The sequence below is a fragment of the Tachyglossus aculeatus genome, chromosome 18 (genome assembly GCF_015852505.1).
Source record: "Tachyglossus aculeatus isolate mTacAcu1 chromosome 18, mTacAcu1.pri, whole genome shotgun sequence".
NCBI lineage: Eukaryota > Metazoa > Chordata > Mammalia > Monotremata > Tachyglossidae > Tachyglossus > Tachyglossus aculeatus.
Genome location: NC_052083.1, coordinates 27,758,467 through 27,784,907, shown reverse-complemented (window position 1 = coordinate 27,784,907; position 26,441 = coordinate 27,758,467). Strand labels below are relative to the sequence as shown.

At 44.7% G+C, this 26,441-nt stretch overlaps 1 protein-coding gene across 1 annotated transcript in view; it reads right to left on the bottom strand.

Annotated features, from left to right (window-relative positions):
• Positions 1 to 24,182, bottom strand: part of OTC (ornithine transcarbamylase) — a 30,770-nt gene extending 6,588 nt beyond the window's left edge. Inside the window, exons 1-6 of the mRNA XM_038760694.1 lie at positions 23,956 to 24,182; positions 10,400 to 10,538; positions 8,821 to 8,902; positions 7,341 to 7,428; positions 3,810 to 3,963; positions 1,784 to 1,906 (exon numbers count right to left, since the gene is read on the bottom strand). Coding sequence (XP_038616622.1) covers positions 1,784 to 1,906; positions 3,810 to 3,963; positions 7,341 to 7,428; positions 8,821 to 8,902; positions 10,400 to 10,538; positions 23,956 to 24,032 — 663 coding nt within the window. The 5' untranslated portion in view covers positions 24,033 to 24,182. The remainder of the gene's footprint in view (positions 1 to 1,783; positions 1,907 to 3,809; positions 3,964 to 7,340; positions 7,429 to 8,820; positions 8,903 to 10,399; positions 10,539 to 23,955) is intronic.
• Positions 24,183 to 26,441: the final 2,259 nt, after the last annotated feature.

Genomic DNA, 26,441 nt, shown 5'->3' with positions numbered 1-26,441 from the left:
TCAAAATCACAACTTGTGATGGTTTGGGGAGGAATTTTAGAAACAACAAAATGTTTTTTGGGGGCAAAAAATATAAACTGTTCTTAATTGGGGTGCAGGGAGGCAGATTAACTGTGGCTTCTGAGACCTTTCATTAGCAAGTACAAATGTAATAGATCTTCCAGCTTTATCATTAAAGGAAGCAATGATACTAATAACTGCAGATTTATGAATTAATAGATTGACTCCAGCATTATTAGAATTCCCTGATGATTAAAAAAACCTACTCAATTCAAAATGTAACCATTTTTTCAAGTTCTTTATCATTTAAACGAGTTCCTGCCTAAGAATAATGCCAACAATTGCTTTTAAAATTCATTTTTTTTGTTCAGTGGTAATAAAAAAAATCTTAGCACCCAATAAAAATGTCTAAATCCATTCTGAAAGAGTAAAAGCTTTTTCAGTAGACCTTCTCTGTGAGAATAAATATTGGATATATAGGTTTTATCAAAGAAAATCAAACGTTAGCTCTTTCACTTATTCAGCACCTTTCTGCAGGGAAAATCCCACCTAAATATTCATATTTTTTTGGCCACCCCTGAAGGAGTTGGGGGGGGGGGGGAGAACCAGCCCAGTAGACTGTAACAGAGTAGTGTGGCCTAGTGGAAAGTGCATATGGCCGGAAGTGTGGAGACCTGTGTTTAAATCCCGACTCTTTCATGTGCCTGTCATTGTGACCTCTGGTGTCAATCCATCTATGGTATTTATTGAGTGCTCACCTTGTGCAGACCATAGTATTAGTAAGTACAAGTCACTTAACTTGGCTGGGCCTCAGTTTCCTCATCTGCAGAATAGGGATTCAATACCCGTTCTTCCTATTTCCACAGTGAGCCCTGTGTGGGACCTAATAGTAATAGTTAATAATTATGGTATTTAAGTGCTTACTATGTGCCAGGCACTGTACCAAGTGCCAGGGTAGATCCGAGCAAATCAGGTTGGACACAGTCCCTGTCCCACATGGGGCTCACAGTCTTCATCCCCATTTTACAGCTGAGGTAACTGAGGCACAGAGAAGGGAAGTGGCTTGTCCAAGGCCACACAGCAGACAACTGGCAGAGCCAGGATTAGAAGCCATGATCTACTGACTCCCTGGATATCTACCTCAGCACTTTGGCCAATGCTTGGCACACAGAAAGTGCTTAACAAATAGCACGATTAAGAAATAGCACCATTCTTCTTATTATAGTCTCTGTGTCTCTTCTTGTGTTCTCCCACTCCAGACCGTAAGCTCCTGGTGGGAAGAGATCGTGCCTACCAATTCTGTTATCTTGTTCTCTCCCAAATGCCTAGTTCAGTGAGAAGCAACATAGCCAAGAGGATAGACCGCGGACCTGGGAGTCAGAAGGACCTGGGTTCTAATCCTAATCGGCTCTGCCACTTCTCTGCCATGTGACCTCTGGCAAATCACTTTATTTCCTTTGTGTCTCAGTTCCCTCAGCTGTAAAATGGGGATTCAGCTTGTGAGTCCCATGACTGTGTCCAACCTGATTACCTATTAACTACCTCAGCGCTTACAATCAATCATATTTATTGAGCACTTACTGCCTTACAACAGGAGGTCCTTGAGGAGTGGGGAAATATGGCCTGAACGTTTTTGTAGAGGAATGATCTAGGCCGCAGAGTGAAGTGCGGACTGAAGTTGGGAGAGACAGGAGGCTGACACTGACATACTGCTGGTAAGAAAACACTAATGTTTCAGATCAGCAAGCCAGCCAGCCAAGCCAGGGAGAGCCACCTCCCTTACCTTTGGGGTAGCAACCTGGAGGTGCATCCCGAATTTAGCCGCGCTCATCATGATGGAATGCAGGATGTTGTTTCCATCTCCGATCCAGCTTAGCGTCAGACCCTTCAGGTAACCATAATGTTCCTGCAGAGGCAAGCCACACACAGTTGCATTATTTATTATCGATTAATTATGGTATTTGTTAAGCGCTTACTATGTGCCAGGCGCTGTTCTAAGTGCTGGGGTAGATACAAGTCAATCAGGTAGGACACAGTCCCTGTTCCACATGGGGCTCACCGTCTTAACCCCCATTTTCCAAATGAGGTGACTGAGGCCCAGAGAAGTGAAGTGACTTGCCCAAGGCCACACCGCAGACAAGCAGCGGAGCCGAGATTAGAACCCAGGTCCTCCTGACTCCCGTGATGTTTGTCCATTTTGACCACGCTACTTCTCACTAACATTTGTTGGGCGTCTCCACCGTGGGTGGCATACCAGACCGACGAGATCTCAGCCTCAGTTCCTGACACTTCCAACAACATGTTGGCCTCAGTTTAGACAGCCAAATATTTTGACAATCTCAGTAGCAAAAGCAGGATTCATCCCCCGGCTCCAGGAATTGGAGCAGCTGTGCATTGGTATTTGTGGTTTAAGCTGTCATGTGGAATTGTCTTACATCCTTTTGGGTCCAAGAATGCTGGACCCGTTTTTGACATGTCTGCTGTGTGACCTCGGGCAAATCACTTCACAGAGAAGCAGCATGGTTTAGTGGAAAGAGCAAGGGCTTGGGAGCCAGAGGTCATGGGTTTTAATGCCGGCCCTGCCACATCAGCTGTGTGACTTTGGGCAAGTCACTTAACTTCTCGGTGCCTCAGTGACCTCATCTGTAAAATGGGGGTGAAGATTGTGAGCCCCACGTGGAACAACCTGATAACCTTGTATCTACCCCGGGGCTTAGAATAGTGCTTGGCACATAGTAAGCACTTAACAAGTGTCATCATTATTTCATTATTATTATTCTCTGGGCCTCAGTTCCTTCATCTGTAAAATGGGGATGGAGACTGTGAGTCCTACACGGGATAGGGACTGTGTCCAATCCAATTTGCTTGTATCCACCACAGCACTTAGTGAGGGGACCCACGGGGGGATGGAGGGGATGCCACCGGGAGGAGGACCGGATGGGGAGGGGGATTCTATTTGTTCTGTCGACTTGACACCCATCCATGTGTTTTGTCTTGTCTTCTGTCTCCCCCTTCTAGCCTGTGAGCCTATTGTCGGGTAGGGACCGTCTCTATATGTTGCCGACTTGTACTTCCCAAGCGCTTAGTACAGTGCTCTGCACACAGTAAGGGCTCAATAAATATGACTGAATGAATGAATGAATGCCCAACATATAGTAAGAGCTTAACAAATGCCATAATTATTATTATTATGTGCAGAGAAAGATCTCCTCCCAGGCTGGTGCCATCATGCATCGAGCTCGCTTCAGAATTAAAGTGTTCCCCCCATGTCCCCTACAGCCCATCCCGTAGTCATTATAAACACCAAAAAGAGCACAGAACTGGAATTCAGAAGACTTGGGGTCTGGTGGTATGATCTTTGAGGAAAGTCCAAGAATTTCCATTTAGATCCAGTTCGTGTAGCTGGGCTGGTTTTCCTTTGAATGGAAAAGCATCAGTCAATCAGTGGTATTTATTGAGCCCTTTTTATGTGCAGAGCACTGTACTAAGCATCTGGGATAGCGCAACACGACAATCTAAGAGATACATTCCTTGCCCAAAAGCAGATTTAATTAGCCATATAATTTCCTGACAGATTTCAACTCCACCAAGACTATAGAGCTACAAAATATCTAATTTAAAACAGATCCACCTCATCTTAAAAAAACAAAACCTGTCTACAGAATTTAATTCTTTGTACTAGAGATGTGAAAAGAAACAAAAAAAACCAACTAACTTAAACCACTTTTTCCCAAGGCTGCTATTACGTGACGTGGTTTTCTCCCAAAAGGTTAGTGGAAGGTCTTGGCGAGGCAGAGATAATTGAGTACCTGGAGAGTGAGGTAATCTGCCAAGATCTGGATAGGATGATATAAATCAGACAACCCGTTGATTATTGGTATGGAGGCCTCCTTCGCCAGCAGGTCCAGATCGGATTGTTTATAAACCCGGGCCAAGACTGCATCCGTCATGCCAGACAACACTCTGAAGTAGACGGGAGAAATGGAAACAGCAAAGTTAAATCGGGGTCAGAGCATTCCGTGATAGGCGATGAAGAGATAGCAGTGAGCGTTCTTGAATCATGTCTTCCGGTATCTTAAGCACTTGCGGCACCAGTAAGATCTATTTAAAGGTAATTACAAGGGGGGATAAAGAGAGTTTATTGGTTGATGTGCCAAATAATTCAATCAGTTGGTTATGTAATTTCAGCTGTTGGATGTGGCACCATCTTGGAGAGCTCTGAGGGATGTGGAGATGGTTTCTAGATGCACGTTTGGTATCCCATACTCCACATGTGACCCAAAGACATTCTCTACCTCCTGCCTTAGTGGCAGCCCCACCTCCTGTGAGAAGCTCGTTGTGGGCAGGGAATTTGTTTGTTTATTGTTATTGGATATGAAGAGGGAGGGCGTGCCAGCCCAGCCCGCACCCTCTGCTCCTCTGCTGCTCACCTCCTCACTGGGCCTCGTTCTCGCCTGTCCCGCCGTCGACCCCTGGCCCACATCATCCCCCTGGCTTGGAATGCCCTCCCTCCGCACATCTGCCAAGCTAGCTCTCTTCCTCCCTTCAAGGCCCTACTAAGAGCTCACCTCCAGGAGGCCTTCCCAGACTGAGCCCCCTCCTTCCTTTCCCCCTCCTCCCCCTCCCCATCCCCCCGCCTTACCTCCTTCCCCTCCCCACGGCACATGGATATATGTATATATGTTTGTACGTATTTATTACTCTATTTATTTATTTTATTTGTACATGTTTATTCTATTTATTTTATTTTGTTAATATGTTTTGTTTTGTTCTCTGTCTCCCCCTTCTAGACTGTGAGCCCACTATTGGGTAGGGACCGTCTCTATATGTTGCCAACTTGTACTTCCCAAGTGCTTAGTACAGTGCTCTGCACACAGTAAGCGCTCAATAAATATGATTGAGTGAGTGAGTGAGAGGTAGGACATGGGCGAGAAGTTGGAGGCAAGGTAGATGAGTGCGAGGTACATTTAGAAGGTTAGCTAGCATTAGAGGAGCGAAGTGTGTGGGCTGGGTTGTAGTACAGTGGAAAGAGCACGGGTTTCGGAGTCAGAGGTCATGGGTTCAAATCCCGACTCTGCCAATTGTCAGCTGTGTGACTTTGGGCAAGTCACTTAACTTCTCTGGGCCTCAGTTACCTCATCTGTAAAATGGGGATTAAGACTGTGAGCCCCCTTTGGGACAACCTGATCACCCTGTAACCTCCTCAGCACTTAGAATAGTGCTTTGCACATAGTAAGCGCTTAATAAATGCCATCATTATTATTAGTAGTAGTAGGAGGAGATCTGCAAACTAAGTTAGGAGGGAACAAGGTGATTGAGGAGTTTGTGTTTCAAACTAAACATCATTTCCAACTCTGATTAACCTTTCAAACACATTTACTTTAGCCTAAGACCCAGATCTTGGACATACATCAAAAAGTTGGAATGGGTAGCAGGTGGCTGGTGGTAGTGAAGGATAACTCATCTATTATCAATGGCAAGGACCACACATTCCTATCTCTGTGTAGCGAAAAAGGAAGTACCATATGCAGAACTCAAACCGGGTCATTATGAGGCTAGAGAATATTTAAAGCATGTTCCCTTTCTTTTGTCGCACTTCCAAAAGATGAGCCTCCTTCAGTAGTTTTGACTGGGGCTTTAAAGCGGATGGGAGATGGCTTAAAGCCCAGATCCCTTTTAAATGCTTTTGTGGCGCCTCAGTAGATAGAGGCTTGTCAGCATTTCCAGTGTGAAGGATTTAATAACTCGGCAAGGAATTATTCCTCTGGGACTTACAGAAGCTTTACGTTAAAAAAAATCATAGAAATTTCTGTTGATAGAGTAATATGCAGTAATTGCCTCATTAAGGGTAATTATGAGTTCTTTCTCCTGGGAAAATTCAGCATAGGGGACTGATCCTTACTCTTGACCCCTCTCGGCACTGAATAATAATAATAATAACAGGAATAATATTAATCATGCTACTATTTGTTGAGTGCTTGCTATGTGCTAAGTGGTGGGAGAGATACAGGATGATCAGATCAGACACAATCCTTGTTCCACATGTAGCTCACAGTCTAATGGGTAGAGAGAACAGTCCTCCATCTCTCACCCCTCCACTAGCCAGAATGGGAGCCTCTTTCAGAAGATTTCACTCTGCCCCTTGCTTTTCATTCAACGGGAACTTGTGAGGGTTTTGAGCACGATGATGCTAACAAGGCCTTAAATAATTGTGGTGTTTGTCTTGGGCCAAGCTCTGTGCCGAGCGCTGTGATAGACACAACACCATCAGATCAGATGCAATCCCTGACCCACATGAGAAGCATGACCCATGCTGTTAAGCAGTGTGGCTTAGTGGCAAGAGCACTAGTTTGGAAGTCAGAGATCGTGGGTTCTAATCCCAGCTCTGCCACTTGTCAGCTGTGTGACTTTGGGCAAGTCACTTCACTTCTCTATGCCTCAGTGACCTCATCTGTAAAATGGGGATTCAGACTGTGAGCCCCACATGGGACAACCTGATTACCTTGTATCGACCCCAGTGCTTAGAACAGTGCTTGGCACATAGTAAGCACTTAACAAATACCATCCTCATCATCATCATCACATGGGGCTCACAGTCTAAGGGGGGAGAGAATAGGTATGTAATCCCCATTTTACAGATGAGGAAACCGAGGCCCAAACAGGTTAAGTGACCTGCCCAAGGTCAAACAGCAGGCAAGTGGCCTTTTTTTGGAAGGACCCAATGCCACTCAAAGAGAGAAAGAACAGTTGAGAGGATCATCATCAATCATATTTATTGAGCGCTTACTATGTGCAGAGCATTGTACTAAGCGCTTATAAATAGAGTAATAAATACATACAAACATATATACAGGTGCTGTGGGATTTAATGAGTGAAGTGACTTGCCCAAAGTCACCCAGCTGACAATTGGTGGAGCCGGGATTTGAACCCAGGACCTCTGACTCCAAAGCCCAGGCCAGGTCTAAGTCCAAAAATGCACATAGGCTATGAGTCATTGGTCTTACGGGAAGAGTACTCTTTTGGCAAATTATCAATCAATTAGTGGGATTTAATGAGCCCTGTACTAAGCACTTGAGAGAGTATAATGTAGTAGAGTTGGTGAGCACATTCCCTGCCCTCATGGACCGTACATTCTAGTTGTTTCCGGGAACAAGTACATTTCACAAAAAACGCGAAAATGTAGCTAGTAAGCCATAAGTCATTGACACCTAGTTAGCGCTCAACAAATGTAGTAATGATCAATCATTATTATAGGAAAAAGTGGCAAATGAATTCCACTTTTCCCCCACTGCAGCCAAAGTGTAAAGTCATCTTTGGCGGAAACGGAGGATTTACCAACCGTGAAGTGTCTGTGAGGCTTTCGTTAACTCCAAGGTGGATATCTTGGGTGGTGAGAAAGCAGGGATGTCCTCCAAGAAGAGCAAAGCCTGGGGGGGAAAAACCACGTTAAAGTTGAATAACAGGTGGCAAGAAATGGATCATGCACCAGTAAAACTCACAATTTGAGATACTTCAGGAGGAAACCAGGACATGGGTTAGTAATTCTCGGGCTGTATTTTCACTGACAGAATAAAAATTCAGGCAAGAACAAGTTAAGTCAGGCAAAACCTCCACAGTCAATTATATTTATTGAGCACATTTCTAAATGGTATTTGTTAAGCACTTATCCTATGCCAGGCACTGAACTAAGCGCTGAGGTAGATGCAAGCTAATCAGAGAAGCAGCATGGTGTAGTGGATAAAGCCCAGGCCTGGGAGTCAGAGGGTCATGGGTTCTGATTCTGCCTCTGCCACTTGTCATCTGTGTGACCTTGGGCACGTCACTTCATTTCTCTGTGCCTCAGTGACCTTATCTGTAAAATGCGGATTGCCCCATTTGGGACAGGGTCCTTGTCCAACCCAATTTGCTTGTATCCACCCCAGCCCTTAGCACAGTGCCTGGCACATAGTAAGTGCTTAACAAATACCATAATTATTATTATCATACTTTCTAGGTGGAACATGTTGGGGTGAAATATTCTTTTCTTTACCACATGACATACTATATCCTTCTTGCTTCTGCGGTGTCTGTGTGGGATCCGGGCAAATGACTGCCAGTAGAAAGCAAGCGGTGATCTTACATTTGGCACTTTGGGAAAATATAGAGTTCTGAAATGAATGCCATTTGAGAGTGATGAATCATTTTGGTTAGACAGTACAAATTTCAAGCCCCAGAAAATAGTTATCGATCTATTATAGATCTTCATTATATTAAGCTGACAGTCAGTTTGATTCACCAATCAAAAATAATGTGTAATACATTAATGGCTCCAATCTGGTGAGAAAGGAATGAACCGCTCTCTCTTTTTTTAAAAAAATGGAATTTGTTAAGCACTTACCATGTACCAGGGACTGTACTAAGCGCTGGGGTAGATACAAGTCAGTCAGGTTGGACAGAGTCCCTGGGATTGAGACTGTGAACCCCACATGGGACAGGGACAGTGTCCAACCCATTAGCTTGTATCCATCCCAGCGCTTAGTACAGTGCCTGACACATAGTAACTGCTTAACAAATACCATTATTATTATTATTACAATAAACACTTAGCAAACTCCATGACTGTTATCATCCTTATCATTATTATAAAGAGTTGTACGTTCAGAGCTGAGCTCAACTGGCTTCTCAGTGCATGTTATAGCCCTACTACCTTCTCTCCCTTGTAAGATTTTTAACACCAAACACAGGACTCCAATGAGAAACCTGGGAAAATGATAACCAGTTGGTAAACTCGAGAGAAATCACAGGGACCAGAGAAAAAGCTACCAAACCTGATTTCTCACCTGTTTCCGTAGACAGCCTTGTTCTTGTGCTCCTTTTCTCAAAAATCATCCCTAAGGACTTCCCTTGCAATAAAGGCAAGTACTGAAAAGAAATCGTAAAAAGAAAATTAGAAAATCCCTCACTGGAGGATGCTATTCAGTAGATAATGATGTGCTAAAATCCGAAGAATTCAAGCACTAAAATTATCGGTGGCTTCAATTTGAGTGTTTCAGGTAGAAGTATTTCCATGCCCTAAAATGTCCAGACATGCTGTCATTTTTTTTATGGAATTTGTTAAGCGCTTACTATGTGTCAAAAACTGTTCTAAGCGCTGGGGTAGGTACAAGTCAATTAGGTCGAACACAATCCCTGTCCCACATGAGGCTCACGGTCTCAGTATGAGGGAGAACAGATATTACAGTTGAGGAACTGAGGTAAAGTGAAATGACTTTTCCAAAGGCACACTCAGCAAGCAATTGGCAGGGCCGGGATTAGAACGCAGGTCCTCGGACTCCCCAGCTCGTGCCCTTTCCACTAGGCCACACGGCTGCTTTTGACTCCTCACCTCAGGATTTTAATGAAGTTTGAGCTCAAAAAGAGCCACCGCTCTCTCGATGGCTGCACATCCTGTTGGTCTACCTGCAGCAACTGTCTCCCAGTTTGTGGTTAAGAATTCGTCGCAGTCAATCTTTAAAACATCTCCTCTGCCCCTCATTGCTTTTGGTTTCCTGAATTCAGCTCACCATAAGGTAGCTGTTTGGGTTCTCCTGCTGTCTTCTGTTTTATATAATCCATCCAAAGCGGTGATGGGGTAGGCAACTTGTTAAGACTGCCAAGAGCCAGAGTAGGTGGAAAAGAAGGCCTTGGGCTGGGACGGGGTCTTAACTCACTGGGGGCCTAGTCTATGCAGCATCTGGGAAAGGGGATGCAAGAGACCCAAACTCAAATGCTTTCTTACCTTCTTCCTTCTCCCCATCCTTTTTTTCCTTAACCCTTGTTTTTAATCGGACTCCCCTTGTGGCTAGACTCAGCTGCCTGTTTTGGGGTTACAAACATTCTGCCAAAAAAGTGAGGCAATTATGTGAGCTCATTGTGGGCAGGGAATATGTCCGATTAGTGTTATATTGTACTCTCCCAAGCTCTTAGTAGGCACACAGTAAGTGCTCAGTAAATATCGAATGAATGAATGAGTCCATACAGTAATTGCCAACAGTGCGGATTTACGTACCCAATAAATATTCATTCAGTCGTATTTATTGAGCGCTTACTATGGGCAAAGCACCATACTAAGCACTTGGGAGAGTACAATAAAATGACAGACACGTTCCCTGCCCACAACAAGCTCAGAATCTAGAGATATCCCTTGTCGTTCTCTGGAATATTTCTGTCTGTCCTTAGGACAACCTTTTTGTCCATTCAAAGACAGTGCATTCCCTCTGAGTGAGTGGTTTGCTTATTGGCCATAATTTGGGCATTTGAGAGTTTAGAAACATATCTTTTTTTTTCCATTTTCCTCCTTTTCTATATGGTTCTTAAAAGATTGTCTTTCTTGCCCCAACCAAGTGGGTTGAACAAACCTCAGACGGAAATTTTACATACCTCTCCTTTCTGCTTTATCCTGTGTTTCAGATCTGCAGATACCCAGAGAATGTACTTAATTTCTTCAGCAGTAAAATTTTTTAGGGTTAGGAGGTCACGCCCTTTCAGTCCCACATTACTTTTGATGGCTTGTCCACATCTGCATTAAGAAAGAAAGTCATTAAAAATAAATGCCATGCTCCCAAGGTGATTTTTTTTGCTCTTCCTTCATAAAAGTCATGACAAATCCATGTGACTTCATGTAACTCTGCTAAAGCTAATGCATTTAGATACAACTGAGAAAACTGCATGTGGAATTTTCATGACCTGAGATTCCAATGGCTATTAAAATTCAGGAAGAATGTGAAGGAAAAAGAGAGACAGAGGGACTCCCCAGGCATATGAACCCAGAATCTGCTTAGAGTAAATTATAAGCAGGCTAACCATTCTATAAGCTGGGCCAAAATTATTCCTCCATTACTCACAGTGTAGTTTCTGTAGACAGAAATGATTATTTTCCATCAGTAGGAATTACATATCACCTAGGGCACATTTTGAGGGACCACATTTATTAAATATTAATTTTTCTCTGGAAAAGGAACACCGCCACAGATGGACAACTGCAGAATCTTGGCCAAAGATTACAAAGAGTACAAAGCACTCTTTAGGTTTTTTTTCTTAATGGGATGTGTTAAGCACTTACTGTGTGCAAAGCACTGTCCTAATTATTGGGGTAGAATACAAGTTAATCAGGTTAGCCACAGCCCATCTCCCATATGGGGCTCACAGTCTTCATTCCTATTTTACAGATGAGGTAACTGAACCACAGAGAAAAGAAGTGGCTTGCCCAAGGTCACATAAGTGGAAGAGCCGGGGTTCTAACCCAGGTCCTCTGACTCCCAGGCCTGGGATCTTTCCATCGGGCCACGCTGCTCCTCTTAGAGAAACGCTGAAGAGAAACTCTTCAAAGCAACCCGAATACTTTGGCTACCCTTTAGAGCGATTTGGTCTGCAACATTTTTCTGGTGTTTGCATGTGTGTTTGTGGGTATGAATGAGTGTGTGCACACACTTTCAGGAATATATACAAACTTGAATATTCAAATGTACTGCTACTCCTGGAAAATCACTCTCCCCATGTGATTGAATGTTCAGATTTGGAATCAAAAGTGCCGTCTCCACTGTGCATGCTTAAAGACTGTACTTTGCCACTGTCATTTGATGGTTTGATTGATCGATTTTCAATTCTAGCTTCATAGTACACAAGCGATAGCCGCAGAGTAAACGTCGGTCACGTCATCTCTCTTCACTGCCGCCATCCAAGCTGAGAGCACGATCGGTGGAATTTATCGAGCACTTTACCGTGTGCAGAGCACTGTGTTAAGTACTTGGGAGAGGTCAGTACAATAAAGTTGGTAGAGATGTTCTCTGCTCACAACGTGGAAGTGTCAACCTTTCATTTCGAGTGCGGGAGTGAGGACCAGCTAGGAGAAAACAGGTTTCCTAGAACTAACGGCGCCGGAAACCACCATTTTGGGTGGTTTCAGTACTGACTGGAAGCTCCCTGATATTTCCCCCGCCCTGGGATGAACAAAGCCTGGAATCCCTATCATGGCACTTTAGGGTCCCATCTCTTCCTTGTCCTCGTGGAGTAACCATCTATGCTGCCAGGGGCCTTACATAGTTTTTTACTGAACGTTTAATGATGATGATGATGGTATTTGTTAAGCACTTACTATGTGTCAATCACTGTTCTAAGCGCTGGGTGAGACACAAGGTAATCAGGTTGCCCTATGTGGGGCTCACAGTCTTAATCCTCATTTTACAGATGAGGGAACTGAGGCCCAGAGAAGTGAAGCAACTTGCCCAAAGTCACACAGCTGATAAGTGGCGGAGTCAGGATTAGAACCCATGACCTCTGACTCCCAAGCCCGGGCTCTTGCCACTATGAGCACTGCCCTAAGCGCTGGGAGAGCACAATAGAACCAAGCTGGTAGCCATGTTCCCGGCTCACAAGGAGCTTATAGTTTACAGGAAAATGTCACTTAAAACGAAGATAAAAACAATGATTATTAAGTAAGCGATCGCTTTACAGGGTGAAAACATTTCAGATGGCAAGCACAAAAATAGGCTCACATCCTATTTCAGGACTCTAATATCTATTTCTGAGACATCTTGCATCTGTCAGTCATATTTATTGAGCACTTACTGTGTGCAGAATGCTGTACTAAGTACTTGTGAGAGAACAATATAACAGCTGCACAGTACTCTAAAGAAAGAAGAATATATGAATAAAGGCTCCTTGTGGGCAGGGAATCTGACTACCCAACTCTGTTATATTGTACTCTCCCAAGCGCTTGATACCATGCTCTGCACACAGTAAACACTCAATAAATACCATTGATTGATTGACTGATTGGAGAAGTCTCCTAGGGAGAGGAAGAATTTCCCTGTCCCCTCACCGAATGCTGAGCTTTCACTACCTTCTGACCCACCAGGCATTGAGTGAGCTGGCATATATCACTCATGAGGTATTTTCCTCAAGGGTGAAAAAGTAACTTGAATGTGAGTGATGGGTCACCATCACAAGGTATTAATATTCTCCAAGGCTCAGGGGAGATGTTGGGTTATGAAGTCATAAAGGGTAGAATAAAACATCCAGCCTTTTACTGGGCTAGGGAGCCTTGAGCGAAATCTAACCCAAACCTGGGGTTTTCCTTCTTCTGTCATAAGACCCTTTGCTTGTGCTGCTGATGATTCCTAATGTGATTGCAATGATTTCCAGCAGTTCCCTGTGGATAGAACACAGGCCTGGGAGTTAGAAGCCCCTGAGTTCTCATCCCAGCTCCTCCACTTGTCTGCTGTGTGACCTTGGGTCACTTCACCTTCTTTGTGCCTCAGTTACCTCATCTGTAAAATGGGGATTGAGATGGTGACCCCCTTGTGGGACATGGGCTGAGTCCAAGCTGACTGCCTTGTATCGACCCCAGAGCTTAGAACAGCACCTGACACATAGTAAGTGCTTCACAGATACCACAGTTATTATGATTATTATTACAGGGTGCGTGTGTTTGTGAGTAGGTGGGTATGTGTGTGCATGGGAAGGGCCAATAATATAAACAAAATAATAGTGATAAATACTCCTGGAATTACTTAAAATGATCCCACTGGAAGCATGGGGACTCCTCCCCATTCTCAGTCTGCCCAAAGTAATCCGTGCTATGTATTGAGTGCTCGCTGTGTGCAGAGCAGTGGACTAAGCCCTTTGAACACAGTCTGCTACAATAGAGCTGTGAGAAGCCACCTTCTTTACTCCTCTAGCCACAGTACCCTGTCCCTCATTCATTTATTCAGTCATATGTACTGAGCACTTACTGTGTGCAGACCACACACTGTACCAAGTGCTTGGGAGAATACAACAGAACAATAAACAGACACAGTCCATGCCCACAAGGAGCTTCTGGTATTTTTCCTCAACTTCGTCTTCGATGCCATTTTGATCATCTCATCCGTCCTTATGCATCTATCACCTGTCCCTTCACCCCCTCCCTTCTTTTTCATCTGGGGACCCCCAGGCAGGCAGAGCTCTGTTTTCCCCCTCTCCGAGCACAGTGCTTGTCACAAAGTAAGCATTCAATGAATACCATTGCTGTGGCTGTCACATCTATATCCAAGGAGGGAGACTCAGTAAGGCTCAAGAGAGGGAGCAAGGAAGGTGAGGTGAGGGGAGAGATGGTCAGCGAGAAGGTGGGAGAGAGAGCAGGGAGAAGACCCAGGAGCTAAGGAGTGGGACCCAGTGGTTAAAGCCTGGGTCTGTGAGTCAGAATGACCTGGGTTCTAGTCCCGGCTCTGTGATTTGTCTACTGTTTGACCATGGGCAAGTCACCTCACTTCTCTGGGCCTCAAATTACCTCATGTGTAAAATGGGGATTTAGACTGTGAGCCCTATGTGGGACAGGGACTGTGTCCAACCTGATTATCTACCCCAGCACTTAATACAGTGCCTGACACATAGTAAGCACTTCACAAATACTATCATTATTATTATTATTATTATTATTACTGTTATAGACGGAGGCTCGCTGATCCCAGACATAAAACCCCCACTCTTCCCTCCACCGCTAGACAGCTATTTGGGGCTTGGCAGCTTCCGTTTCATGACCCCAGAAAATTTTCCACCACTTCAGATGGAGAAAATAGGCTTTCTACCCATTAATCATATTTTTGTTGTCGTCGGTGCTGCCTCCCTTTTCATAACTGGTTGCTTAGGAACATTTATTCCTTATTACAAGGTAAAGTAAAGCTGTCTCTCTGGGAGTTAAGAGAAATGGAACAAGACCATGGGTAGAACTCAAAATTCTGTGAAACCTTAAAATTCATGTCCAGGGAAGGACCTTTCCAAGAAACTGTGAGTTAATGTCTGAAGTCATTACCACGTTATTTTTTTTTTTTAGTGGTGTGTGTTAAGCACTGAGGTAGATAGAAACTGATCAGGTTGAACACAGTCCCTGTCTCGCAAGGCGTTCACAGTCTTCATCCCCGTTTTACAGATGAGGTACCTGAGGCCCAGAGAATAATAATAATAATGGCATTAAGTGCTATGTGCCAAGCACTGTTCTAAGTGCCGGGAAGTGAAGTGACTTGCCCAAGGTCATACAGCAGACAAGAGGCAGAGCTGGGATTTAATCTCAGGTCTTCTGACTCCCAGGTCCGGCTCTTTCCACTGGGCCCTGCTGCTTCCCAAGAACCGTTCTCTGGTATTCATTATGCATTTCATCTCCTTTTCAACCATCAGCTTGGAGAGTGGTTTGCAAACTGAAGCCAAGCATCTGAGTGCTCAGTAAATATCATTGATTGATTGGTTTATTGAAGGATGGAGGCCCCTGATTTTGATGTAGGGCCATCCCAGAGAGCAGGGATCGGGTCCTCCATCTTGACTGTAGTGGACTCCCTGAAGCGCTTAATACAGAGCACATCAACATTGATTGATTGATGAACTGCAGTCCAGATGTACCAAAACAATACTTTATAACATTCAGTCTCTGAAATCCTTCAGCATAGCGCTTAGAACAGTGCTTTGCAGATAGTAAGCACTTCATAAATGCCATCATTATTATTATATGACTTGAAGGGGGAAAAAGAACCCGCTTTTCACTAGGCTTCCATCTGTGAGCCAGCTTTCTAACTTTAGTTGGGTGAGCATGGTGAGAAATCCTCCATCCGGCTTGTGTCCATTTTGAGAATCAGATTCTGTCAGCTTCGTCGGGGTTTGTATTTAAATACAAGGGCCACTTCCAGATTTAGGATGATTTGGGTTTTAAAATAAAGGTACTGTTTTAAATTTCCCCAAAAGAGGATGTAAAATTCAATTCAGGCCACTTCTTCCGAACCCCCACCCCCACCCCACAACCTCAGGTTAAGAATGGACCAGCCCAGGGGTCACTGAAAGGGTCATCATCATCCACTTCAGAATTTATTGAGTGCCTGCTGAGTGCAGACCACTCAACTGGAAGAGCCCTGTGAATCTGGAAAGAGCTTGGACCTCGGAGTCAGAGGACTTGGGTTTTAATCCTGCCTTTGCCGATTGCTTGCCGTATGACCTTGGGTAAGTCGCTTCACTTCTCTGGGCCTCGGTTACCTCATCTGGCAAAGGGGGATTAAATCCTCCTCACTCCAACTTAGACTGTGAGCCTCATTTGGGATAGGGACTGTGTCCCATCTGGCAGAGTTGGACCCACCGCGGTGCTTAGAACAGTGCTTTTGGCATATTGTAAGCACTTAACAAATACCTTCCAAAAAAATCCTGCCACTGCCATTGGGAAAGCAAGGCCTTGAGCAAGTCACATAAGGTAGAACAGTGCTTTGCACATAGTAAGCGCTTAATGAATGCCATCATATTATTATTATTATTATTATTATAAGGTCTCTGGGCCTCAGTTTCCTCATCTTTAAAATAGGAATAAGACACCTGTTCTTCCTCCGCCTTGGGCTGTGAGTTGCATGTGGGACAGAGTCTATGTCTGATCTGACTGTGTTATATCTAACTCCAGCACTTAGTACAGTGCTTGGTATGTAGTAAGCACTTAGAACATATCACCATTATTATCATCATCATTACTACTACTACTACTGGTAGTAATTATGGTATTTTTTAAGCACTTACTATGTGCCAGGCTCTGTACTAAGTGCTGGGGTGGATATAAGCAACTCGGGTTGGACACAGTCTCCGTCCCAGATGGGGCTCATAGTCTCAATCTCTATTTTACAGATGAGGTAACTGAGGCCCAGAGATGTGAAACAACCTCAGGGGCCGGATCCTGGAGGGCTGCTGCCCCCACTGTTGACCACTTGAGGTCGGAGGTCATCAGAGCTGTGCTAGGAGCAGGCCTGGCTGCTGCAAAAAATGCGTCCACAGTGGCATTGAAGCTGAGGGCGGAGGTAGAGCTGAGGAAACTGGCAGCATGGCCTAACAGATAGATCCAAGGCCTGGGGTTCAGAAAGACTCAGGTTCTAATCCTGGCCCTGCCCCTTGCCTGCTGTGTGACTTTGGTCAAGTGTCTTCACTTCTCTGGGCCTCAGTTACCTTATGTGTAAAACAGGGATTAAGACTGTGAGCCCTAGGTGAGACAGGGACTGTGTCCAACCCGATTAGCTTGTATCTACCCCAGCCCTCAGAACAATGCTTGACACATAGCAATCGCATCACAAATATCATCATTATTATGGTACCATCCTCTCTCAAGTGCTCAGTACAGCGCTCTGCACACAGGAAGCACTTGATAAATACCAGCGATAGCAGCATGGCTCAATGGAAAGAGCCTGGGCTTTGGAGTCAGAGGTAATGGTTTCTAATCCCTGCTCTGCCAACTGTCAGCTGTGTGACTTTGGGCAAGTCACTTAACTTTTCTGTGCCTCAGTTACCCCATCTGTAAATTGGGGATTAAGACTGTGAGTCCCCTGTGGGACAACCTGATCACCTTGTAACCTCCCCAGCGCTTAGAACAGTGCTTTGCACATAGTAAGTGCTTAATAAATGCCATCCCTCCATTCCTCCCACACTCCCCCCTGCCATTTCCACACACTACAAAAGCAGTCTAAAGATGCAAGTTTCCCTGGGAGAAGCTGGGGGGTGGGTGGGGAGAACAATAACCCCTCAGCTCCTTGAAGGAGATGTTAGAATACGAATGTTTTATCATCCTTCACTGACACTTCCTGTCAGCTTGAACTTCCCATTAGGACCTGGCAAAACTCAGCCTCCAAATGTGTGTCTCCAGTTGGAAGCATGGAAGGCCGGTCTGCTTACTGTGGTCCAAATGGCTTTTAAAATACTTCTTTATCCCTGGGTAATAATGTCCAAATAAGAGGAAATCCCATAGGACACATGCTCCCGTTTTCATGTCCCTGACAATTGCCCATTAACATTCCACTCAGCTTCACCACTTCCACTGCGATGATTAGAGGACCCGTCGAAAGCAATCGAGCCAGGTTTCGGGGAATATGGTAAACAGCAGTATATTTCATCGGGCAGTGGCACTTTCCCCAGCCTTCATCCCCACGGCGGTGAAAAAAATCTAAATTATCTGTCAGATTCTGACACGTTCTATTTCCTGGCGGGTCGGGCAGGGGGTTGGATTCCCTGGGAGGTCGTGGGTTCCACGTTTTTCATTTGGGCTCCTGCCCTCTCCTTAATGCAAATTAAGGAGAAGCAGCATGGCCTAGTGGAAACAGCCAGGGCCCAGGAGCCAGAAGGACCTGGGTCCTAATCTCAGCTCTGCCACTTCTCTGCTGCATGACCTTGGGCAAGTCGTTTGGCTTCTCTGAGCCTCAGTTCCCTCATCTGGAAGATGGGGATTAAGACTGAGACAGAAACAGTGTGACCTAGTGGAAAGAGCATGGGTCTGGGAGTCAGAGGACCCAGATTCTAATCCTGGTTCTACCACATCATCCTCATCATCATCATCATCATCATCATCATCATAATAATAACAATAATAATAATAATAAGTACTTTGTAAGTGCTTACTATGTGCCAGGCACTGTACTAAGCTCTGGGGTGGGTACAAGCCAATCAGGTTGGACACAGTCCCTGTCCCACATAGGGTTCACAGTTTCAATCCCCATTTTATAGGCAAGGTAGCTGAGGCCCAGAGAAGTGAAGTGATTTGTTCGAGGTCACACACCAAATAAGCAGCGAAGCTGGAATTAGAACCCTTGACCTGCTGATGCCCAAGCCCAGGCTCTATTGATCCATTCAGCGGATCAGCGACCTAGTCAGGGAAAGCCTCTTGGAGGCGATGTGATTTTTAGTAAGACTTTGAAGGTGGGGAGAGTGGGGGTCTGACAGACATGAAGGGGGAGGGAGAGACAACCATAAAGTCAGATTCGCTTTGTGATACTTTCATCTACACCATTGGAGGCTGAAAGTCAATTCCAATTCTCCACCACCTCCAGCCCTATCCCACCCTGGAGAAATCCATTCGCTTGGGGAAAAATTGTTTTTCCACTGCTTTCAAAGCAAACGATTCCAGACCAACTTATCAGTGGAAGGAAAGCAAGGAACAATGGTTTGCTGGATTGAATTCCTATCCTGTTTATTGCCCTCAGGCAGACCTGCCCTGCTTGGTAAAGTGAATCTTTCACTGCTTTTCCCAAACAAATGAAATAATAGCCAAGAAAGCCTCACAATTTGGCACAAATCTACTTAACGTCTGTGCCAAAAACTCGGATCACGCCATGAATTCCTTAATCCCAAACCAGGGTTATCTTTCAAGCTCTTTCTAAAGGATCCCAGCTCCACTACCTGTCTGCTGTGTGACTTCTGGCAAGTCACTTAACTTCTCTGGGCCTCCATTTCCTCAGCTGTAAAACGGAGATTCAATCCCTGTTCTCCCTACTACTTAAGCCCATGAGCCCCATGTGGGACAGGGACTGTGTCAGATTCCATTAATTTATCAGTTGATTATCTACCCCAGCGCTTATCACAGTACTTCACATATCGTAGGCACTTAAATGCCCCCATCATTACTATAGCCCTTTTCCTCCTTCTGAATGCACTCTGTCCCACTTTAATCAGACTGACCCCCTGATAGGGTGCAGGGGTTTAAAGTCGAATTTGCAGTTTAGTAACATGATAATAATGACAGCTGTGGCATTTGTTAAGCACTTGGTATGTGCCAGGCACCATTCTAAGCACTGGGCCTAAGCAAATCAGGTTGGAAACGGGCCCTGCCCCACATGGGATTTACAGTCTTAATCCCCATTTTCAGTGCTTAGAACAGTGCTTGGCACATAGTAAGCACTTAACAAATGCCATCATTATTTTACAGATGAGGTAACTGAGACCCAGAGAAGTGAAGCGCCTTGCTCAAGGTGACGGAGTGGTGGAGCAGGGATTAGAACCCAAGTTGTTCTGACTCCCAGGTTCAGGCCCTATCCACTAGGCCATGCTGCTTCTCTGATGTCTGAGAGGTCTGCTGCCTGTGGGTAAGATCCCTTAGTTGCCATTTGGAGAATTTCCTCAGAGTACTCTTCCTTCTGCAGTGTTCTAGGTGTCTGTTTACTTGTTCTGATGTCTGTCTCTCCACCTCTAGACTGTGAGTTCATTGTGGGCAGGGATTGTCTCTATTGCTGGATTGTCCTCTCCCAAGCGCTCTGCACACAGTAAGCGTTCAATACATACGATTGAATGAATGAATGAATGTTCCCTGAAGGTGGAGGCGGCCAGGCGAGCTCACCAGTGCGTGACTGAACATTCAGTTCGGAGTGGGTCTTTCTGGGAAATTGTGGAGGGGGGCATCACATGCCCCTTTGCCACCGGGATGTGCCCCGACATGGACACTCCTTTGTACTGGGAAGTTGCAGAATGGAATTGGGTGTCGCTCTCCCACCCCCCTAGCTACAAATAGGTGCCAACCATTCTGGACTGGGTGTACATTTGGGGGTAGGAAGTAGTTATTTGGAGGAAGGGGGAGGAGCTAGTCGATAAAAGAGATATCTTAGGATAGACGCCCAAAGGAATAAAATGCCTATTGTTTTTCACACAAAGTGCCTAGGCAAAGCAGTGAAATAGCTAAATCACCTTCTTCTGTATGCTGTGTGTGGGAATAGCATCTTTATATATTTTATGTGAGGGCGTGTATTTATTTCTATATATTTCTATTTTATGGTATTTTTTTAAGTGTTTACTATGTGGCAGGCACTCTACTAAGTGCTAGGGTAGATACAAGCTAATAGGGTTGGGCACAGTCTATGTCCCACATGGGGCTCAAAGTCTTAATTTCCATTTTTCAGATAAGGTAACTGAGGCCCATAGAAGTGAAGTGACTTGCCCAAAGTCATGCAGCAGACAAGCAGCACAGGTGGGATTCGAACTCAGGTTCTTCTGACTTCCAGGCCCATGTTCTATCCACTAGACCACACTGTAGAGATACGTATCTACACATACACCCACTGTAAACTCGTTGTGGGCAGGGACTGTCACTGTTTATTGTTGTGTTGGACATTCCTAAGCGCTTAGTACATTGCTCTGCACACAGTAAGTGCTCAATAGATATGAATGAATGAATGAATGATGATGTATGCGGCCCTAGGAGTCAGAGAGCCTGGGTTCTAATCTCAGCTCTGCCACTCACCCACTGTATGACCTTAGGCAAGTCATGTCACTTCTCTGTGCCTTAATTTCCTTATCTGTAAAATGGGGATTAAATATCACTCTCCCTTCTACTTAGTCCATGAGTCCCATATGGGACAAAGCCTCTGCCTGTCTTAACAGTAATAGCAATGATAATTGTGATATTTGTTAAGCACTTACCATGTGCCAGGCTTGATGACCTTATATCTACCCTTGCATTTGACACTTGGTAAACCTTAACAAATGCCACAGTTCTCATCATCGCAGTTCACTAATCCACTTGGAATGTAGTATAATTTTGAAAGTTCGGGCAGAATGGGTGAGGCCTTTTTTACTGATTGGGTTTCTGTGTTCTCTAGATGTTTGGTGTCCTCTGAGCAAGGTATCAATATAATAATACTAATTATGGCCTTTGTTAAGTGCGTCCTCTGTGCCGAGCACCATACTGAACGTATTCAATCAGTCCATCAGTCGTATTTATTGAGCACTTACTGTGTTCAGAACAATAATAATAATATTGATGATGATGATGGTATTTTTTTAAGCCCTGTGTCAAGCAATCTTCTAAGCACCGGGGTAGATACAAGCTAATCAGGATGGACACACTCCCTGTCCCACATGGAGCTCACAGTCTTAATCCCCATTTTCCAGATGAGGGAACTGAGGCCCTGAGAAGTAAAGTGACTTGCCCAAGGTCACACAGCAGACAAGTGGTGGAGCTAGGATTAGAACCCAGGTCCTTCTGACTCCCAGGCTGGTGCTCTAACCACTAAGCCATGCTGCTGCTCTAAGTGATACCCTGTTTGTTAGCTTGTTAACCCAAATCTCCGATTCATTCTTAATATCACAGCCCAGTGCGGATAGGAAAGTGAAACGGTTAGTGCTGAAAGAAGGGAAATCTTGACAGGTCCAGGAAACAGCTTTCTTGGGGACGTCTGCAAAATGGGGATTAAGACAGTGAGCGCCACGTGGGACAGGGATTGCGTCCAACTCGGTCTGCTTGTATTCACCCCAGCGCTTAGAACAGTGCCTGTAACACAGTCTTCTACACTGTGAGCCTGTTGTTGGGTAGGGACCGTCTCTATATGTTGCCCATTTGTATTTCCCAAGCGCTTAGTACAGTGCTTTGCACACAGTAAGCGCTCAATATGATTGAATGGATGAATGAATAGTAAGCACATAACAAATACCACAATTATCATTATTATTTAGAGAGAAGGTCACCTAGCTTTCCAGGGGCATATGGCAGGTCAACAACATACTACCTCAAGGATGGCAAAGAAAGTTAAAATTTAATATCCAGAACAAACAGAGGAGGCAAATAGAAGCCCTGTTTTTTGAGGGGCTGAGGCCTGCCCCACCCCACAAAGATCAAAGGTTCCAAGTATTACTGCAGCTAGGCTCCTCTTTATTTGATTAGCTCTTAGTAACCCAGTAGGGTCTGACTTTGCAAAAACTAGTTTCCAACCGGATTGTGGTCACAAAAGTCTCTGTAACAGCATTAAGTAGATGTTCCTTGTCAATGATTACCAGGCTTCATTGACTTGGCTTTCCACTCATTAATCTTTCCACCCAATCTCAGGCTCAATACCGTTAATGAAAACCCAGCATTTTTCTAGAGAATGCCGTCTTTGCATCTCAAATGGCCATCCCCCTATGGAGAACCCCTGTTCATTCATTCAGTCATATTTATTGAGCGCTTACTGTGTGCTGAGCACTGTACTAACTGGGAGAGTAAGATACAATAAACAGACACATTCCCTGCCCACAGCGAGCTTACGGTCTAGAGGGGTGAGAATTACTCCTTTCAAACAGTGTTCCCACTTTTAAATGCCTGAATGCACCCGCCAAGGAATCTTTAACTGTCCCCTCTTCTTCCCTCTGGGGTGCAAGAGTTTAAGAGAATACTCTTTCTGATTGAATCAGACTCATGTTTAAAGCATTCTTTAATGATGGTATTAGTTTGCTTACTATGTGCCAAGCACTGTACTAAGCACTAGGGTAGATACAAGATCATCAGATTGGGCACAGTCCATGTCCGACTTGGGGCTCGCAGTTTTAGTTGGAGGGAGAACAGATATTGAATCCCCATTTTGCAGATGAGGGAACTGAGGCCCGGAAAGGTTAAGTGACTTGCCCAAGGTCACACAGCAGATAAACGGTGGAGCCAGGATTAGGACCCAGGCTCACACTCTTTCCAGTAAGAAACACCGCTCCTCATAATAGTAGTATTCACGTGCTTACTCTGTGCCAAGCCCTGCGGTCAGTACAAGATCATCAGGGCAAACACAGACTCTGTGCCACATGGGGCTCACAGTCCAGGTAGGAGAATATGTATTGATTCCCCATTTTACAGATGAAGAAACTGAGACACAGAGAAGTGACGTGACTTGCCTAAGGCCACACAGCAGGCAAGAGGCAGAGCAGGTAGTAGAACCCAGGCCCTCTAACTCCCGCACCCAGGCCCTTGCCAATTGGCTATCCCATTCCTTGGTCTTGCGGTTATGAGTCTGAAGTCAGTTTTGAAGTTCTGACAGGCCCCAGGTAGCTTCTCGAGAGGGAAGGATTATCAAGTCTTTTCAGAAAAATTCAAACTCAAGGGTCAAAAAACAGAAATTTGTTTCTTTAATTTTATAAAGTCAGATGATTGGAGTGGATTCGTAGAATCTGAAGCTCTGCAAAGCTTCCAGTATATCTTCTCTGTCACTTCAGCCTGAACCCTCCGCATAGATGATTTAAAGAGGGGCTCAGAAAGGAAAGAATATTTCACACAAAAACGCCAAATGAAATTTCAGATGGCAGTCTCAAAGGAGTGCACAAAATGACTCCTGAAATCCTTAGAGGAGGCATTTTCCTTCGGCATTCTGCTGCAAAGTCTAGTTTCTTTCGGGTTTGTTTAGATTTATGATGATTTCCTAAAGAAAGACGAATTGAGAGCCAATACTTACCGAAAATTTCGCGCCAGGCATTTGCTGCCATTTCGGAGAGCAGTTCTAGCCAACAGGGTCTGCAGATGAAACAGCATCTTCTTTCTATATTGAGGGGTGATTCTTGATTATTCCTGAGACCCTCGCTAGCTGTAGCGACCTGAAGTGGAGTATGCCTCTAATTTCAACAGAAGGGGGTGTCACTATGAGATCACTTTATCTGCTTCGCCTCATCCAGAAACTGCTCTGCAGGGTCTAGGTTGTGTTTGTACTTTAGTCCAAATTCCATGAGGGTGGGTTGTTTTGTTTTTTTTTATTTCAAATGTATCCTATTGCACAACTCTGGGTTTCTGTTTCAGCAGTAAGCCAAGTTTTTCCCCACTACTTGAATACAACCTCGTTTTTCATATAATAATTCCTAATTATGGCATCTGTTAAGCACTTACTGGGGATGCATCAAGTGCATAACACCATCCATCCATCAATCAATGGTATTTATTGAGAGCTTACTATGTGCAGAGCACTGTACTGAGGGCTTGGGAGAGTGTGGCCTGGTGGATAGAGAACGAGCCCGGGAGTCAGAAGGGCACGGGTTCTAATCCCGGCTCTGCCGCTTGCCTGTTGTACGTCCTTGGAAAGTCACTTCACATTTCTGGGCCTCAGTTACTCCATCTGTAAAATGGAGATTAAGACTGTGAGCCCCCTGTGGGACAGGGACTGTGTCCAACCCTATTTGCTTTTATCCACCCTAGTGCTTAGTATAGTGCTTAACACATAGTAAGCACTTGACGAATACCACAATTATAATTAATGGTACTCCTTGGGAGCCTAGCATCTATTTAACCTGGTTACCTTGTATCTTACCCCAGGGCTTAGTACAGTGCTTGGCACATAGTAAGTGCTTAACAAATACCACAATTATCATCATTATAATTGTATAATTATATAACCTTGGGGCCCTAGGTTCTTTTTCTGCGACTCTGCCCCATGGGGAGGGGGACTGATATGTATATAAAGTGCTTGTTAAGTGTTCCAAACATATAAAAAAATATATAAACGTTAAATGTCGCACTGCCTCTCATCATCAATCGTATTTATTGAGCGCTTACTGTGTGCAGAGCACTGTACTAAGCGCTTGGGAAGTACAAGTTGGCAACATATAGAGACAGTCCCTACCCAATAGTGGGCTCACAGTCGAAAAGGGGGGAGACAGAGAACAAAACCAAACATACTAACAAAATAAAATAGAATAGATACGTACAAGTAAAATAAATAAATAAATAAATAGAGTAACCAAGCAGTGCAACCAATAGGTCTTAAAATTTATTGCTGCTGTAAGGGTCTTCTCTCTCTCTCTCTCTCTCTCTCTCTCTCTCTCTCTCTCTCTCTCTCTCTCTAGTTAAAAATTACATCGTGCTTGTTCAAGGCAAATAGAGGCATCTAAAGAAGCCCCCCCGGACATTTTTCAAAAACAAGTTTTCCCAATAAACCCCAAAGAAGTTGATTTTACAAATCTCAGGAGCCTCAGGTTCAGCTTGGACATTTTCCTTGCAGGTAGCTTGTATCTACCCCAGTGCTTAGTACAATGCCTGGCACATAGTAAGTGCTTAAGAAATACCATTTAAAGGTAACTGAAACATTTGCAGCGACTGTGGAAGAACATTTTTTACTGGGCTGTGCTTGCTTTACTCACTGTGGCTCCAGGGACACCAGGCGGAATAGTGCAGATATTCTTGTGGGTGGCACAGTGAAGTACAACAGTGAGAAGCAGCATGGCTTAGTGGAAAGAGCCTGGGCTTGGGAGTCAGGAGATGTGGGTTCTAATCCCGTCTCTGCCATTTGTCTGCTGTGTGAGCTTGGGCAAGCCACTTTACTTCTCTGGGCCTCAGTTCCCTCATCTGAAAAGTGGGGATAAAATCTATAAGGTCCATGGGACAGGGACTGGGTCCAACCTAATTTGCTTGTATCTACCCCAGCACTTAGTACAGTGCCCGGCACATAGTAAGCGCTTAACAAATACCACACACACTTCCCCTAGGACATGCAGCAGACAGGTGGTGGAGCCAGGATTAGAACCCAGGTCCTCCTGACTCCCAGGCCCGCCAGGCTCTATCCCCTAGGCCACACTGCTGCTGGACGTCCAAACTGATGTTAAACCAGACTGCCCACGGTGTCTGAGAGTCCAGGAACGATTACCCCCTTAAGACTCCAGTTTGAATATTAATTCTCCTTCATCAAGTTTTTCAATCAGTCGTATTGATCGATCGTGTCTACTGAGCGATTATTGCAGAATGCTTACCAGGCGCTTGGGAGAGTTTAGTATAACGGTGATTTCTGCCCCGCTTGGATTTTCCCCTTTGCCCTGTGATTTCGTAAAGTGAACTTGGCAACTGACAATAGCCCTTAACTTTAGGAGGGGAGGGTAATTTCAACTTTATATTATGTTCAGTTGTTTACTTATCTGCTTCTTTGATTGTACTTTCTCTTTTCATCAATAACCGCTTTGT